This window comes from Canis lupus, chromosome 5 (genome assembly GCF_003254725.2).
Source record: "Canis lupus dingo isolate Sandy chromosome 5, ASM325472v2, whole genome shotgun sequence".
Classification (NCBI taxonomy): Eukaryota; Metazoa; Chordata; class Mammalia; order Carnivora; family Canidae; genus Canis; species Canis lupus.
Window position 1 is genome coordinate 63,306,159 of NC_064247.1, and position 18,537 is coordinate 63,324,695.

An 18,537-nucleotide genomic window follows, 5' to 3' on the forward strand; every position below is an offset into this window, starting at 1 on the left:
GCTGCTCCCGGCGCCGCCGTCACCCCGCCGCCCCGCCCCGCCCGCCCCCCGGGGCCCGCAGATAAGCCGAGGCCCGGCCGCCCGGCCGCCCGCCCGCCACTGTCGCCCTGCCCCGCCATGCCCGCCGACCTCAGCGGCACCTGGAACCTGCTCAGCAGCGACAACTTCGAGGGCTACATGCTGGCCCTAGGTAGGGCGGACGGGGTCGGCGCTGAGGCAGCGGGGCGGCCTCCCCCTCCCCCTCCCCCCCTCCCTCGCCCACCCTCCGCGCCCTGCCGGTCTCCCGGTCCTGGGTCTCTATCCCGACCATGCAATATCCCCGCACCGCACCCCGGCTCCCCGTCCCCCGTCGCTTCCCCCCTCCTCATCCTCCGTCCCTCCTCTGGACCATCCTTCCTTCTCCCGCGTCGCCAGTCCGCCAGTCCGTCCGCCTCTGCCGTCGGTCTGTACCCGCCCCGTGGCGGAGTCTCCCGTCCGGCCGACCGCAGGCAGCTGAGGCTCGGCCACCTCCAAGGAGGACTCGGGGGCCCCGGGGGGGGGGGCGCCCTGCCGATGGGGGGCGTCCCGGCGCCTCTGCGGTGGGGCCCTGGGTTTCCCTGACCTGGGAGGGGGGAGCGCTGCTAGGGTAGTCGCCGACCCCCTCCCCGGGTCCGGAGCTCCCCGCTGCGCTCAGGTGCTCGAGATCCCGCCCCCCTCCCCCGGCGACTCTGGTGGCCGCTGAGATCAGGAACCGCGTTGGAAACCTTTAGTTTTCCGATTTCCCCTGTCCCTTCAAGGGCTTGAGGGGGCACAAGAAACCCAGACCCCAGAACGCAGTGCCTGCCCGGGGACCATCGTGGGTACCTGGAGGGGCTTCTCCCTCCCGCGTCCCGCTCCCCTCCGCCCCGCAGCGCTGAGCCGGGAGCCTGGTCTGCGCAGAGGCAAGGGGACTCGGGAGGCACCAGGGGTGTGTAAGGGGTGGGGGTGGGGGTTCTGGCCCATGTCCTTGCTTCCTAGAGGGCTCCGTGAGTGTCTCCCGCCCTGGAGGGTAGAAGCCTCCCTTCCTTACCGATTCCCAGTTTGTCCTGCTCTTTCCCTGTCATGCTTCAGATGTGGGGCATTGGAGCACCTGTGTGCCAAGTGCTTTTGTGACACCAATCAGTGGCACTTTTGACAGATGGGCTAGGGCAGCTGCGCGTATGGGGACCTGGCAGCCATTCTGGCTTTTTTTTTTTTTTTTTAATTTCATTTATTTATGAGAGAGAGAAGCAGGCTCCTTGTGGGGTGCCTGACGCTGGGTCTCCCAGAATCGGGCCCTGGGCTGAAGGCGGCTCTAAACCGCTGAGCCACCCGGGCTGCCCCATTCTGGCTTCTGATCTGACACTGGGCCTGTTTCCCCATCTGTAAATTGAGAGGGAGAGACGAGTCCAATTTTTTTCTTTTTTAAAAAATTGTAAAAGATATATACATAAAATTGACCATTTTAATCATTTTGAAATGTACAGTTCTGTGGCTTCAGTTTTTAGAGTTCTGTGCTTGTGGTAGGCTTCTCTCCTCCCTTCTCACACTAAGTAGGGAAGTCTGGAGCTTCTCACGCTAAATCTGATTCAGATGGCATAAAACCCTGGAGTGAAGGAAAGAAATACTTTCCTCTTCCTATCTTAGGTTCATTGGCTGGGGGGCTTGTCAATTAGACTAACCAAAGACAGATTCACCACCAGAATTTAGTTGCACCTGCATGGTAAAGACACCTGGTTGGAACTTGAGCCTGTCTGTAGAGCATCTTAGCCAAGAGTAGTAACTTTGTAGAGAAATGACAAGAGGGAGACTTGGAGCTTCTAGGGGGGGCAAATTGTGAGGAAGGTAACTAATTATATGAAGTGGAACTAACAGAAGATGCGGGCTGGTTGGGAAGGTGTATTATGTAGCTCTTCTGGCGCCATCTCCAGGCTCATTTCCCTAACTTCTACCTCTCCTGGAACAGAGGGGAGGGGAGACAATTCGAAAAATTTATGTTCTGCTTTTAGGCAAATGGAGGAAGGCAGAGAGCTTTGCTTCTGTCAGCTTCTTCCCCATAGTCGTCGGTTCGATGTGCTCAGTATGCCAGAGTGGCGTCTCTTGGGGTGGCATATTCTGCTCACCCTTCAACCTGATTCCCATTTCCTTCCTGGTTCTAATGCGTAAGTAGGAATTTATGCTTACTTTTCCCAAAGGCAGTGGGTCATGATATTTTACTTACCTTCCCACCTCCAAATTACTGGTGGCATGTGACTCTACCTTCTTCCCTGACCTATCCGGCTGCTATCTGGCTAGTTTATGGGGGAGAAAGGGCTAAATATCAGGTGATGGCTTTGAATGTTGCCTGGCTGTATTCTGCATTTGTGGCAATTTCATGGCTTTTAGAGCAAACCTCTGAGATAAAACAGGGAATGGAGGTCACCATTCCAAGTGTGGGAAGACCTCTTTCTTGTGCTAAGTCCATCGGGTATCACAAAGCAGCCTTCTGAGTGTTGCAATGGGTGTTTTTTCCCATGTGTAGAGTATCATCCTTTACCTGTCCCCACACTGTCTTGCTTTTCTGTATGCTCTGCTAGGATCCCTTGATACTTTTTTTTTTTCATGATGTTAGTAGGGGCTTGAAAATTATCTGCCACTGTATTAGATCCTAGAGGCTAACAGAGGCTATTTATCATCCAACTCACTTCGCAGAGGACTCAGGCATACAGTATTGAGTCAACATCCTGCCTCACAACCCCTATTCTTACTCTTGGTTCAGGCTCCAGAAAGATATTGAATCCAGATAACACATGAACTCTTACTTGCAATCTGTTTTCCAAAAGAAATGTAAGTGTGAGAGGGATTTCTGGAACAGAGAAGCTGGTTAGTGTTAACAGATCGCCACACCGGAAACCCAGCTCGTTCAGCCGTTGATTGTTGGTAATAGAACCAAAGTTACATAACTTCTGAGTTCCTTTAGTTTCCCCTTTTGTTTTTTTGTTTAAAGATTTTATTTATTAATTCATGAGAGACACAGAGAGAGAGGGAGGCAGAGACACAGGCAGAGAGAGAAGCAGGCTCCATGCAGGGAGCCTGACGTGGGACTGGGACTCGATCCTGGGTCTTCAGGATCACACCCCGGGCCGAAGGCAGGCGCTAAACCGCCGAGCCACCCAGGGATCCCTCCCCTTTTGTTAAATGAGGTAGTTAGACCAGATCTGATATTCTAAGTATCTAAATTACAAACCAAGATATCTCATGCATTTTATACGATAGCTGAAATTAGACTTAAAACCTATTGCCAAAAAAACAAAAAACAAAAAACCTATTGCCAGGTCCTCACAAGCTTGGAAGAAAGTGATCTGGCACAAATCATAAAGAAGACAGACTCTAGGGTCATCTTGTATTCCCCTGGGCAGATTAGGGGCTCAGGACGAGATGAGTGTAGGGTTTTGTTACTCAGAACTAGCAGGAGCTTCTTAGCCAGTGGACTCTGAGCCCCCCTCCAGATCCCAGGTTCTCAGGTGATTCAGATGCAAATTAAAATTTAAGAAGTGCTTCTCTTTGATGCATCAAATCATCCTTGGGACAACTGCAGAATGTTGACTACAGTTGACTCTGAACACCCAGTTTGAACTATGTGGGTCTACTTATATGAGGATTTTTTTTTATAAATACAGTGTAGAGTTGTTCATGTATTTTCTCTTCCTTATGTTTTCTTTTGTTAAAGATTTTGTTTATTTATTCATGAGAGACATAGAGTGAGAGACAGAGACAGAGGCATAGGGAGAAGCAGGCTCCCTGCAGGAGCCTGAGGTGGGACTCCAGGATCACACGCTGAGCCAAAGGCAGCCGCTAAACTGCTGAGCCACCCAGGCATCCCTAAAACATATTTTTTCAACACAGAGTTTATACTTTGGGTGAGTTCAGAGAGCTCCTATAATAAATACCAGAGAATCCTTATCTTTTTTCATTAGTTAGGAGGAATATACAACCAGGAAATCTGTCCCTTTTGCTGAAAAACTGAGCTTAAGCCGTCTATCCTGGATGAATATTTAACAAAGTGCTTAGTAAATTATACAATGTCTTATGTTTAGATTCTTTAAAAAAAAAAAAGAACTTATTTATTTATTCATGAGAGACACAGAGAGAGAGGCAGAGACACAGGCAGAGGGAGAAGCAGACTCCATGCAGGGAGCCCAACATGGGACTCAACCCCGGTCTCCAGGATCACACCCTCGGCAGAAGGTGGCACTAAACCGCTGAGCCACCGGCGCTGCCCTATGTTTAGATTCTTCAATAAATAAGCACGTAAGAGGAATTTATGACATAGAACTAGAATAATTAAGGTACTTCTAGGTTCAAGGGGATTGTTCTCAGGGCACCTGGGTGGCTCAGTCAGTTAAGCATCTGCCTTGGGATTAAGCCTTTGCTTTGGGATTGAGCCCTGCATGGGGCTCTCCCCCCATTTGTGTGCACTCTCTCTGTCTCTCAGATAAATAACATATATTTTTTTAAAGGATTGTTTTCAATTTTCCTTTGGAGCAGATTCTCTTCCTTTTAAAAAATATATTTTTAAAAAGATTTTTTTTAAAGATTTTATTTATTCATGAGAAACACAGAGATGTGTGAGAGAGAGGCAGAGACACTGACAGAGGGAGAAGCAGGCTCCATGCAGGGAGCCCGATGTGGGACTTGATCCGGGGACTCCAGGATCACGCCCTGGGCTGAAGGCAGGGGCTAAACCGCTGAGCCACCCAGGGATCCCTTTAAAAGATTTTATTTATTGGGATCCCTGGGTGGTGCAGCGGTTTGGCGCCTGTCTTTGGCCCAGGGCGCGATTCTGGAGACCCGGATCGAATCCCACATCGGGCTCCCGGTGCATGGAGCCTGCTTCTCCCTCTGCCTGTGTCTCTGCCTCTCTCTCTCTCTGTAACTATCATAAATAAATAAAAATTTAAAAAAATAAATAAAAGATTTTATTTATTTATTCATGAGAGACACAGAAAGAGAGAGAGAGAGAGAGAGAGAGAGGCAGAGACACAGGCAGAGGGAGAGGCAGGCTCCATGCAGGGAGCCCGACGTGGGACTCGATCCTGGAACCCCGAGGACTATGCCTTGAGCCAAGGGCAGATGCTCAACTGCTGAGCCACCCAGGCATCCCTATATATATTATTTAAATTCAACTTACCAACATATGGTATAACACCCAGTGCTCATCCCATCAAGTGCCTTCCTTAGTGCCTGTCATCCAGTTACCCCCCCCCCACCTCCCCTTCTGCAACCCTTTGTTTCCCAGAGTTGGCAATCTCTCATGATTTGTCTTCCTCTCTAATTTTTCCCCACTCAGTTTCCCTCCTTACCCTTATGGTACCTTTCACTATTTCTCATATTCCACAAGTGAGTGAAACCATATGATGATTATCTTTCTCCGACTGACTTATTTCATTCAGCATAATACCCTCCAGCTCCATCTACATCAATGTAAATGGTATTTGTCCTTTCTGATGGCTGAGATATATATATCTTCTTTATCCATTCATCTGTCAAAGATCATTGTGACTCCTTCCACAGTTTGGCTATTGTGGGTATTGCTGCTATGAACATTGGGGTGCAGGTGTCCCATCGTTTCACTGCATCTGTATCTCTGGGGTGAATACCCAGTAGTGCAGATGATGGATTGTAGGGTAGCTCTATTTTTAACTTCTTGAGGAACGTCCACACTGTTTTCCAGAGTGGCTGCACTAGTTTGCGTTCCCACCAACAGTACAGGAGAGTTCTCCCTTCTCCACATCCTCTCCAAAATTATTGTTTCCTGTCTTGTTAATTTTCGCTATTCTCACTGGTGTGAGGTATCTCATTGTGGTTTTGATTTTTATTTCCCTGATGGGAAGTGATGTGGAGCATTTTTTCATCTGTCTGTTGGCCATGTGTAGGTCTTCTTTGGAGAAATATCTGTTCATGTCTTTTGCCCATTCTAGTCAGACTGGATTGTTTGTTTCTTGGGTGTTGAGTTTGATAAGTTCTTTATAGATCTTGGATACTAGCCCTTTACCTGATATGTCAATTGCAAATATCTTCTCCCACTCTGTAGGTTGTCTCAGATTCTCTTCTTAAAGGGAGACTGATTATTCTGTTTTCACCTTCCTTCTTGGTTATAAATTCCTTAAGTACAGGGACTGTGCATTTATAAGTTTGATCTTTCTACCTTTACTCCCACCCCCAGTAAAAAGTATTTAACTATTTCATTTCCCTGCGAGAGGGAAGGTAGTGCCACAGCCATTAAGAAAGTATGTCTTTCCTTAAAGCTACTGTTCAACAAGCTCCAGGGGTCTCTTCAAGTTCAATCCAATAACAAATATCACTTAGGCACTTTCTGTGTATTAGGGGTGGCAAGAAGGTGTATAAAGAAGCAAAGTGCTTGCCGTCTGAGATTTCCTATTCCAGGGAGAGGCAGGGCAACTTCCCTGCCCTACGGCTTTGCATACACTAGGTGTGTGTTTAATAAATGCAACACAGCAAGGAAAAAGCAAATGATAAGAGACATCCTACAAGTGTAAGATATGACTCACATAAATATGGGGGAGAAAATGGTATTCTTTGGATAAAGGTACAAAATGGAAACCTTCCATTCTAGGTATTAAATCATCATCAACTTAAACTACCAGCACTTAACTTTCAGAGTGAGGACAGGAGGACAACCTACCTAGGTTTCATGAATAGAAAAAGCAGGGCTCCTAAGTTAAAAGGGCAATTATGGGATTTGTAGGGGCAAATTATCTAAATCAGGAAGGCGTGTGCAGATTCTTTGCCTTTGGTTTAGGTATTGTTTTTCAAGATTTTATTTATTTATTCATGAGAAACAGAGAGATACAGGTGGAGGGAGAAACAGGCTCCATGCAGGGAGCCCAATGCAGAACTCTGTCCCAGGACCCTGGGATCACAACCTGAGCTGAAGGCAGACCCTCAACCACTTAGCCACCCAGCCACTGGGAGGTGTTCTTTTTCTTTTTAATTTTTTTTTTATGATAGTCACAGAGAGAGAGAGAGAGAGAGAGAGAGAGAGGCAGAGACATAGGCAGAGGGAGAAGCAGGCTCCATGCACCGGGAGCCTGACGTGGGATTCGATCCCGGGTCTCCAGGATCGCTGCCCTGGGCCAAAGGCAGGCGCTAAACCGCTGCGCCACCCAGGGAATCCCTCTTTTTCTAATTAAAGTATTGGCTTAAACAATAAGGGAGCCATGCAGTTTTAGAATTATTCAGGATTAGGGTTAACTTGGCATATTTTTCTTTTATAAAATAAGGAGAGTTTTTCAGACCAGAATCTGGGAGATCAGTTTAATTGAAAACTATCTCCTGAAAGCCCAGCAACTCTGTCGAAGCCTCAGATCTGATTTAAGTACTAAGTCTTTATGTTATACTTTTAATACTAGAATGGCTACTTACATAATGCTATAAATATTAAGGTTTTTTTTAAAGATTTTTATTTATTCTTGAGAGATACAGAGAGAGAGAGAGAGAGAGGCAGAGACACAGACAGAGGGAGAAGCAGGCTCCATGCAGGGAGCCCGACATGGGACTCAATCCCGGGTCTCCAGGATCATGCCCTGGACCGAAGGCAGGCGCTAAACCGCTGAGCCACCCAGGGATCCCTAAATATTAAGTTTTATCTTGAGAATTAAGCCAACAACCCTGGATGTTACTGATCTACTTGAATATACAGTGTATCGTCAATGTTTTTTTTAATTTTTTTTAAGATTTTTTATTTATTTATTCATAGAGATGCAGAGAGAGAGAGAGAGAGAGAGGCAGAGACACAGGCAGAGGGAGAAGCAGACTCGACGCAGAGAGCCCGACGCGGGACTCGATCCAGGGTCTCCAGGATCATGCCCTGGGCTGCAGGCGGCACTAAACCACTGCGCCACTGGGGCTGCCCTCGTCAATGTTTTTTTTCCACATACATATAAGGAAAGTACATTCCATAAGAAAATCATAGAGAGAAGTGCCTGCATGGTTTAAGGTCTGCTCAGGTCATGATCCTGGGGTCCTGGGATTGAGTTCTACATTGGGCTCCCTGCAGGAAGCCTGCTTCTCCCGCTACCTATGTCTCTGTCTCTCTGTGTCTCTCAAGAGTGGATTGGTAAAATCTTAAAAAATAAAAAAGAGAAGGAAAAAAGAAAAAATCACAGAGAACGCTAGTTAGATCTTTATACTGAATGGGGTAGAAAGATAAAGTGGGTGATGGCCTCTTTTTTTTTTTTAAAGTAAAAGTGAGGTAAATTCCTGTGAGCAGCGATGAGTCAGGTAAGTAATCAGAGAACACTCAGCAACACATCCTGTGATGTGCCCCGGCCAGCGTCTCTCTTGAGGGGGGACAATGACTCCTATTGGAACTGATCTCGCAGCTCCCCAGCGTGGTTCTAACATTGCTCTTTCCTAGCTTCTGCCAAATTTCAGCAGGAGTTTGGACAAAGAAGAAAGTCACCTGTGTTTTAAAGTCTGGGGGAGCTAGCCTGGGGTTTGGGAGCTCCTGCTGGGCCCCACAGTAGCCAAGGGAGACCCAGGCAGGAAAGAACCAGTTGTTGATGTGTGAAGCTCCAGGCAGGAAAGAACCAGTTGATGCCTGCAGGTGCCCACTGCTTTGTCTCTGTCATCCTCCTCAATCCCACTGTGGCCCCAGAAGGTGGTAGTGTGATCAGCTTGCCCAAGATCACCACATAAACTGGGATTTAAGACCACTTTCTTGGGCAGCCCTGGTGGTTCAGCGGTTTAGCACCGCCTTCAGCCCAGGGCGTGATCCTGGAGACCCGGGATCGAGTCCCACGTCAGGCTCCCTGCGTGGAGCCTGCTTCTCCCTCTGCCTGTGTCTCTGCCTCTCTCTCTCTCTCTCTCAGAAATAAATAAAATATTAAAAAGTAAATAAAACCACTTTCTCATGGCTCCCAAACCCACATTGCCTCAAGATTAGAAGTGGGTTAGATTAGAAGTGGGTTACAGTTAGATCCTCTCTTCCTTCTGCATAGATGTCTTCTTTCCTACTTAAACCTAATAGTGGGGCGCCTGGGTGGCTCAGTGGTTGACCATCTGCCTTCAGCTCAGGTTGTGATCCCAGGGTTCTGGGATCGAGTCCCACATCGGGCTCCCTGCATAGAGCCTGCTTCTCTCTCTGCCTGTGTCTCTGCCTCTCTTCCTGTCTCTCATGAATAAATAAATAAAATCTTAAAAAAAAACAAAAAACAAAAAAAATGAAACCTAATAGTATGGAAAAGCATGGCTTGCCGGATAAAAGCCTTATGAGCACAAAAGCCATTTGGACCACCGAGGTCACAGCAAACCGGAACTGGAAGAAATTAACCAGACTTTAAGCTGATTTAAATTTTGATCTTCAGGGGCATCTGGGTGGTTTAGTCGGTTAAGTGCCTGACCTTGGCTCAGGTCATGATCTCAGGGTACTGGGATAGAGCCCCTTGTGGGGCTCTGAGCTCATTGGGGAGCTACTACTCCCTCTCCCTCTGGCCTTCCTCTCACACATGCTATCTCAAATATATAAATAAAATATTTTTAAAAAATAAATTTTGACCTTTAAAAAGGCCAGCCTGAAAACTGCAAACCTAGGTAACAATGTTACAACATGGTAGTACAGATTACAAATTACTGGCAACGAATCACTTCACACATTTTTTAAAAAAGTTTTTATTTATTTATTCGTGAGAGACAGAGAGAGAAAGAGAGAGAGAGAGAGAGAGAGAGGCAGAGACACAGGCAGAGGGAGAAGCAGGCTCCATGCAGGGAGCCCAACGTGGGACTCAATCCCGGGTCTCCAAGATAAGGCCCTGGGCTGAAGGTGGCGCTAAACCACTGAGCCCTTGGGCTGCCCTTATTATTATTATTATTTTTAAGATTTTAAAAATTCATTTATTCATGAGAGACAGAGAGGCAGAAACACAGGCAGAGGGAGAAGCACGCTCCATGCAGGGAGCCCGACGACATGGGACTCAAACCCGGGTCTCCAGGATCACGCTCTGGGCTGAAGGTGGCGCTAAACTGCTGAGCCACCCAGGCTGCCCAGCAATAACTATTTTAAATTTGACTTGGTCTATTTAATAATGGGATAAATATTTTAAGGATTTAGCCTCAATGCTTAAACATGGCTAAAAACCAGTAAAGAAAGAAAAAAAAAACAGTAAAGACTGGATCACTTGTAGCTCAAGCTAAAACTTTGCATTCTAGGTGTGAAAAATAAAAATAGAGTTTTCTCAAAATAAGGACATTTATATTATTTTTGAGCTTAGAAATGGGTGGGGCTAATGAGATGCTGAAGGAGCCCTGCTCAATGCTTGGCCGAGTTTTCTGAACTGGAAATGGCAGTGTGAAGTCCTGAGTGGCAGTTCATGTCAGATGAAAAGGAAATCTGTTAGGCAAACAAATTAAAACAGGGATCAGCACTTGGCTGGTTCAGTCAGTGGTGCATGTGACTCCTTCCTGATCCCGGGGTTGTAAGTTTGAACTCCATGTTGGATGTAGAGATTACTTAAAAAAAAAAAAATTAAATAAAACCTTAAAAAAATAAAATAAAAATAAGAAAATAAAACAGGAGTCAACCTTGGAACCAAACTACCTTCAATGAGTCATGTAAGCTTCTGAAGAAGTGAAGATTCCTGGAACTTTATTTTACATAATAGGATAATCCCTAAATGGGAGAATCGTGTGTGCCCTGTAGCTCATAGAAATGTCCAGGTGGGGAACCCTGGGTGGCGCAGTGGTTTGGCGCCTGCCTTTGGCCCAGGGCACGATCCTGGAGACCCAGGATCGAATCCCACATCGGGCTCCTGGTGCATGGAGCCTGCTTCTCCCTCTGCCTGTGTCTCTGCCTCTCTCTCTCTCTCTCTCTCTCTCTGTGACTATCATAAATAAATAAAAATTAAAAAAAGAAAAAAAGAAATGTCCAGGTGGGGCAGCCCGGTGGCGCAGCGGTTTGGCACTGCCTGCAGCCCAGGGCGTGGTCCTGGAGACCCTGGGTCGAGTCCCACGTCGGGCTCTCAGTGTGGAGCCTGCTTCTCCATGTGCCTGTGTCTCTGCCTCTCTCTCTCTCTCTCTCTCTCTCTGTGTCTCTATGAATAAATAAATAAAATCTTAAAAAAAATGTCCAAGTGGTGAGTCAGCGTACAGTGGTGGCTGCCTGCCAACTAGACCATGTCATCTGCTCCTAACAGTCCAGTGGCACCCATCTGACTTCATTTTCTTAGGAGTTAGAGCTCAGTGGTCCTCATGGTAGCCCCACATTTCATCTCAAGATCCTTTCCCCTCATCTCCCTCCTTCTGCTCCAGTCATGCCAAACTCCTGGTGGTTCCTGAGACCACCTGGCACACCCGTCCTTGATGTCCCTGGGCTCCCTGTGACATTTGCCTCTCCCCAGAAATCTGCATGGTTTGCTTCTTCACCTCATTTAACTCCTGACTAAAGTGTCACCTGGCTACGCTACTTAAGATAGCAACAGTTGCCTGACTGTCTCCATCAGTAGAGCATGTGACTCTTGATCATGGGGTTTTGAGTTTGAGCCCCAAGTTGGGTGTAGAGATTATGTAATTAAAAATAAAATAAAACAGCAACAGTTGCCTTTAGCTACATAATGTGCTCAAAGCTACTAAAAGGGAAATGGGGTTCAAATCCACTGTCTATATTAAAACCCGAATCTTAAAAAATAAACAAACAAACCTGGATCTTCTCAGCATTCCATGTTTCCTTGTGTAACTGTTTTAAAGTTTATTAAAGATTTTTTTTAAAGGTTTTGTCTAGGGATCCCTGGGTGGCACAGCGGTTTAGCGCCTGCCTTTGGTGCTCCGGTGCATGGAGTCTGCTTCTCCCTCTTCCTAAAAAAAAAGATTTTGTCTAAAAAAATAAATAAAAGATTTTATTCTATTTATTCATGAGAGACACAGAGAGAAAGAGAGGCAGAGACACAGGCAGAGGGAGAAGCAGGCCCCACGCAGGGGTCCCGACGTGGGACTTGATCCCGGGTCTCCAGGATCTCACCCTGGGCCACCTGGGCTGCCCTATTAAAGATTTTTAAATGGGGGTACCTGGGGGGTTCAGTCCATTGGACATCTGCCTTCGGCTCAGGTCATGATTCCAGGGTCCTGGGATTAAGCCCCCACCCCTCCATGCCAGGGCTCCCTGCTTAGTGGGGAGTCTGCTTCTCCCTCTCTCTGCCCTTCCCCTAGCTCATGCTCTCACACTCTCTCTCTCTTTCTCTCAAATAATTAAATCTTTATTTTTTTTTTAATTTTTATTTATTTATGATAGTCACAGAGAGAGAGAGAGGCAGAGACACAGTCGGAGGGAGAAGCAGGCTCCATGCACCCGGAGCCCGATGTGGGATTCGATCCAGGGTCTCCAGGATCGCGCCCTGGGCCAAAGGCAGGCGCCAAACCGCTGCGCCACCCAGGGATCCCTTTCTCTCAAATAATTAAAATCTTTAAAAAAAAGATTTGTATAGAAGTATATGCATCTTTACAGTGGCTTTTGACTTTTGTTGTTGTTTAGAAACTGTCCAAATGCAGTCTTAAAATTTTTTTTAAATTTTATTTAAATTCAGTTAATTAACAGTGTATTAGAAGTTCAGTGATCATTAGAGTTCAGCGATTCATCAATTGTATATAACAAATGCTGTCTTGGGACGCCTGGGTGGCTCAGTGGTTGGGCATCTGCCTTGGCTCAGGGCATGATCCCAGTTTAGGGATCAAGTCCCGCATCGGGCTCCCTGCATGGAGCCTGCTTCTCCCTCTGCCTGTGTCTCTGCCTCTCTCTGTGTCTCTCATGAATAAATAAATAAAATCTTTAAAAACAACAACGAACAAATGCTGTCTTAATTCAAAGTGTAAATACATAAAGCAGACAAAGGCAGAGTTGCTGCATTTGAGTTTGTTTGTGTTGGGGCCTGAGTCCTGTCCCCTGGCTTCTTTGTCCTCTTGTCTGCCTCTGGGGGGACTCCCAGAACTGCTTCCTTCTGGTCCAGCTTCAAATCCATTACCTAAGCCACAGCCAGCCAATGACTCTTCCCTGAAAGCTGTTCCAGCTTTTTGATCAAGCCTTTGAATGAAGCTTTGCCAGGATAACTCCCCACAGATCCAATTTCGGCAACAAGTGGCATTGAAATGCTAAAAGAAACACTAGCGATGAAATACAATGATTTTTGAGGACAGCTGCCAAATTCTTAGCTTTTGCATCTTGAGTGAATATTGAGACTTCTTTTCTTTTTTAAAAATTGTTTTTAAGGTATTGACTTTGCTACTCGTAAGATAGCCAAGTTGCTGAAGCCACAGAAAGTGATTGAGCAGAACTGAAGATTCTTTTACCATCCACACCTACAGCAGCTTGAGGAACTACCTTGTTACATTTAAAGTTGGAGAAGAATTTGATGAGGATAATAAAGGCCTGGATAACAGAAAATGCAAGGTAAAAAAAATTCAAATGATAGCATAGGCTCTTGATTTTGCAAGATTAACTGGGCCTTCTTGGTACCAGTTGAGGAGCCTGCCAGAGCAAACCAGCATCTTCTCCCCTCTCTCATCCAGAGCTTGGTCACTTGGGACAATGACAGACTCACCTGTATCCAGAAGGGGGAGAAGAAGAACAGAGGCTGGACCCACTGGATGGAAGGAGACAAACTCCACTTGGTACTTACTACATTTTGTTCTTGCATCTAATGGGACTATGCGGCATGAAAGTTCCCACCATTCCAACCCACTGTTTTTGATTTGGCATGTGGGTTACCTCCCAGGCTCTGCCAGAGTGTTCTGCTTTTATCTTTTTCTTTAAAAAAATATTTTATTTATTTATTCATGGGAGACACACAGAGAGAGAGAGAGAGAGAAGCAGAGACACAGGCAGAGGGAGAAGCAGGCTCCATGCAGGGAGCCCGATGCAGGACTCAGTCCCGGGTCTCCAGGATCACGCCGTGGGGGGAAGATGGCATTAAACCACTGAGTCACCTGGGCTGCCCATAAAATAACTTTCTTGTTGAATTCATCATATATTAATTGAAAAATATATATACTATATTAAAATATTTATATATACATATATATGCATAATAAAGTAGCAAACTGGCTGCATAATATTCTATCAGGTTGGTGAACTATCATTTTTGGAAAACATTTCCATAATTTCAGTGTCCAGGAATATTGTTTAAGGGTGTTTTCTGCTATTGCTTATATTCATGTAAATAGAGCTTTTTGCATCAATGGACTGATTTCCTTAGGAAGAATCCACAGGGAGTATCATTGTTAGAGGCACACATATTATTGCTGCTCAACTTAGTTGCCATACCCATTTCCAAAAGATTGTCTCATTGCTGATGCTACCAGCACTTCATGAGCATACAGGTTACAGCTCAAGCTGATCAATAATTTCTAAATATAACTTAGAAGGTATAGAGGCACCTGGGGGGCTCAGATGGTTGAGTGTCCAACTCAATTTTGGCTCAGGTCTTGATCTCAGGATTGAGTTTAAGCCTCACATTGGGTTCCATGGTGGGTGTGGAGCCTACTTAAGAAAAATAAAGAAGAGAGAAGGTATAAAATTGTATATCAAAGCTTAATTATGGCTTTTTAAATGAGAATTGCTTCCTGCCATATAAATCATAACAGCTTACATCCTTTGAGCGATGCTTTTGTGCTCAATTACTGTGCTAAATCTTTGTGCATTATCTCACTTGGTCTCCAAGACAGTCCTGTGAAAGGGACACTATTTTTCCCCATTTACAAATTTAGAGATTGAGATTTAGAAATTTCCCAAGGCTGCCAAGTAGAGATTCAAATCCAGGTCTGACAAAAATGTGTACTTTCAACTCTGTGCCTTTTTGCCTCAATGTACGTGAAATCTAAGCCAAAAGACCCGTGGAAACAAAATTAGAGCATTTATCTTAAAACTGGATGTGGGTGGTCTTTGAGGGTCTGGGTAGTCTTTGATTACAAGGGCATTGGAGATATTTTGATTCTTGGGGTGCCTGACTGGCTCAGACATAGAGCATGCCACTCATGGTCTCAGGGTTGTGAGTTCACACCCCACGTTAGGTGTGGAGCATACTTAAAAATTTTTTTTTTAAATTTTAGATCAATCTTACACTCTTCTGAAAATAGAAACAAAATTAAGAAACTTGCCATCACAAAAATGTAATACAGAACTTCAAAGAAAACACAAATACATTTGAGGATACAGATTAGTTGCTCTAAGAAGTACGTTCAAATTGCATGCATCCTCCCATGGCATATCCGTGAACTCTGCCCAAGCAGAGGGGAGAAGGATACTCACAGGACAATCCCTCTATGCTGTGATATAATAGAGAATAAGTATTTGGTCTTCGTACCTGGCTCCTAAAACCCTTGGTGTCTCCAGAGTAATTAACGAGTGTCTCCTGTAGACTAATGAGATGATTGGTGGCTACAATCCCTCAGATGGGCAAAGATTTAATCAGTCATGCCTACATAGCAAAACCTCCAGAAACATCCCTAACTGAGAGAATTCGAAGAGCTTCCTAGTTGGTGAAAACATTGACTTGCTGGGAGAATAGCATTCCTGGAGGGAGCATGGAACGCACCCCCATACTGTGTCCTGCATCTCCCTATTTGGCTGTATCCTTTATAGTAAATCTGTAAATAGTGTTTCTGTGAGGTGTTCTAGCAAATTACTGAAACTGAGGAGGGGGTCACGGGAATCCCATTAACAGCTGGTCGATCAGAAGTTCGGGTGGCCTAGGACTGGTGATTGATGTCTGAAGTAGGGGCAGTTTTTTTTTTTTATATTTTATTTATTTATTCATGAGAGTCACAGAAAGAGAGAGAGAGAGGCAGAGAGAGAGAGGCAGAGACACAGGCAAAGGGAGACACAGGCTCCACGCAGGGAGCCTGGTATGGGACTTGATCCCGGGTCTCCAGGATCACGCCCTGGGCTGAAGGCAGGTGCCAAACTGCTGAGCCACCCGGGCTGCCCAGTAGGGGCAGTTTTTGAGACTGAGCCCTTAACTGAGCCTGCACTAACTCTAGGTTGTTAGTGTCAGAATCGAATTGAATTGTTGGAGGCCCTGTTGGAAAAGATACCAAGTTTTTGGTGTCAGAAGTGTTGTGAATAATAATAATAATAATAATTATTATTATTATTATTTCCATGTGCCCACTCATCTTCTTTCTCCTTCCATTCCTCCATATCCCTAGGAAATGTTCTGTGAAGGCCAAGTGTGTAAACAGACGTTCCAGAGAGCCTGAACTGCGTCCAGCAACAGAACCCACGTGTGACTGCAGTTGAATGTTGAATTCTATTCTAAAATGAAGAGATGCTAATCTGTCCTGGTTTGGTGATGGGAACTTGTGGTCAGAGACCTGTCCTACAGCCTGTACCAGAAGCCATTTACTCAGATTATGGGAAGACGTTCAGTTCAATAAACCTGTCCAATGACTCTGACTTTTTCTCCTAAATTTAGCATACCCCATTATTTTAAGTGTTTGAAAGCCTTCTAGGGGCACTATGGACACACTAATGAGCAGGATGTAATTCTGTCGTCAAGGTTTAGTGAGGAAAATGGGCAAAACAAGCAGTCTGAACATCCAGCAGTGATAAGTACAGGCAGCTATGAGAGCTCAGTAGGGGAAGCCTGACTTTTGGGGATGGGTGAGTGGTGGCAGGGGTCAGGGGTAGCGGAGGCGATCTCTAGGCTCCAAACTGAAGCAAAGGTAGGCAGGAAGCATCGGGAAGCATTCTAGGTAAATGCCTGGGGGTTAAGTTGAAGGCATGTTTGAGGAACTGAAAGATTGTTTTTGCTACAGCAGGGGTATACATGGGTGGAGCGGCAAGAGATGTCAGGGGAGACTGGCAGGGAAGGCAGGCAGGGGCACAATTAGGAAGAATCTTGAACACTGGCTTACAGAGGTAAGATTTGTCCCCAAAGTAATAGGGAGATGGTGACTGGCATGAAGCAGGAGATCTGCACAGCCAGCTGGCTCACAGAAGGGAACCCCAAATGCATGTGGAAGAAGGGACTAGCGGTGTGGGACGCAATGCAGGCACCAGTTTAGAAAGCACTGCTAGCAATCCCAGTGTGAGGTGGTGGTGGTCAGGAGTGCCTGGCGCCCAAGTCTCAAATACAGTGAATGGGCTCAGGGCTGGAGAGAAATAGCTAATTACTTAGGACTCAGAATCCATCGTCCAAGGTTGGGATGATGGAAGGGGAAATCAAGGAAGATGCTCTATTTGGGGTTGAGGCGACTATAGGAAAGAAGGTTGAAGCTAATCAGAAAGAAGACAACACAAACAGAAGAATGAGCTCTGGCTTTTGAGGGACCTGTGCCTGGTGTAAGTTCAGCCATCAGGAGACAATGTCAAGCACATAAACTGCATATGGATGGAATTGCCTGGGACATTGTTTGTTTATGATTTTATTTATATGTGATCTCTACACTTAAGGTAGGCTTGAACTTACAACCCTGAGATCAAGAGTGGCGTGTTCTACCGACTGAGCTAGCCAGGCGCCCTGGGGACATTGTGTCCAAGTAAGAAGAGACAAATTGAGGTACAAAAGGGTGCTAGCAGGGGGGACCAGAGGGGCTGGAGAAACAGGGTGGCATCAGGGAAGGGAAGGCAGGACACATTTCAGGGTCCAGGCAGTGGTGGGCGCTCGGGGAGATGCCCAAGGCAGCAATAAGTCAAGATGGATCCATCTGCCTCAGGGAGGAAGGGGGGGTGCACGGCTGGTTGCCCCCAGGGTGTGCCACGGGTGGAGGTGAGCAAGGACAGACAGCGAGTGTGTGGCTGAGAATTGGCAGGATGTGGGGGTGGTTTCAGGGAGGCTTGTGAGGGGGTGACCAGTTCAGACGGGGGACTGCGGGATCACGGAGTCAGCAGGAAAGTCAGGAGTGCTCCTGATGTGCTAGGCCCTCGGGGGTGGAGGGGTGGGGGTGGGGCTGTAAGTGGCTCCTCCTCCCGCGGAGAGCAGTGAGGAAGGCTCTGTGCCCTTCTGGCGCTCACAGGCTGCAGGCAATGACAGATTAAAGTCTGAGTATCAGATACAACTCTTGTTTCAGCTAACGGAAACCAACTTGTTAGTGTGATCTCAGAAGCCATGACTTTTTAAGATTTTATTTATTCGTGAGAGAGGCAGAGAGAGAGAGGCAGAGACACAGGCAAAGGGAGAAACAGGTTCCATGTTTTGGAGCCTGATGTGGGACTTGATCCCAGGACTTCAGGATCACACCCTGGGCCAAAGGCAGGCACTAAACCACTGAGCCACCCAGGGATCCCAGAAGCCATGGCTTTAGAGCCAGAGAAAGTCAGAAGGCTGTTGTGGATCCCATTAGATATTGTGAACCCACCAAACAGAAAGACCATGAAACCGACTGGGGCTAGAATCAGGCGGTAAATGGATTAGCTGAGGTTGCAGATTGACAGCCGACTGGGGAATCATGCGGTAAGTAATCTGAATCTGGGGCTGTGGGCTGTGCAGCCTCCCTTTTTTGGAAATCTCCTCCCTGATATGATGTCATTGCTTGGAGGCAATTCGAAACAATAGG

The 18,537-nt window shown here is 46.3% G+C and overlaps 1 protein-coding gene across 1 annotated transcript; it reads left to right on the top strand.

The window, feature by feature from the left end:
• The first annotated feature begins 90 nt into the window (after positions 1-90).
• RBP7 (retinol binding protein 7) lies at positions 91-16,435 on the top strand. Its single transcript, XM_025427219.3, is given in 5 exon segments — positions 91-190; positions 13,253-13,317; positions 13,319-13,432; positions 13,552-13,653; positions 16,189-16,435. Coding segments are annotated over 5 exon segments (405 nt in total). The 5' UTR covers positions 91-117; the 3' UTR covers positions 16,240-16,435.
• Positions 16,436-18,537: the final 2,102 nt, after the last annotated feature.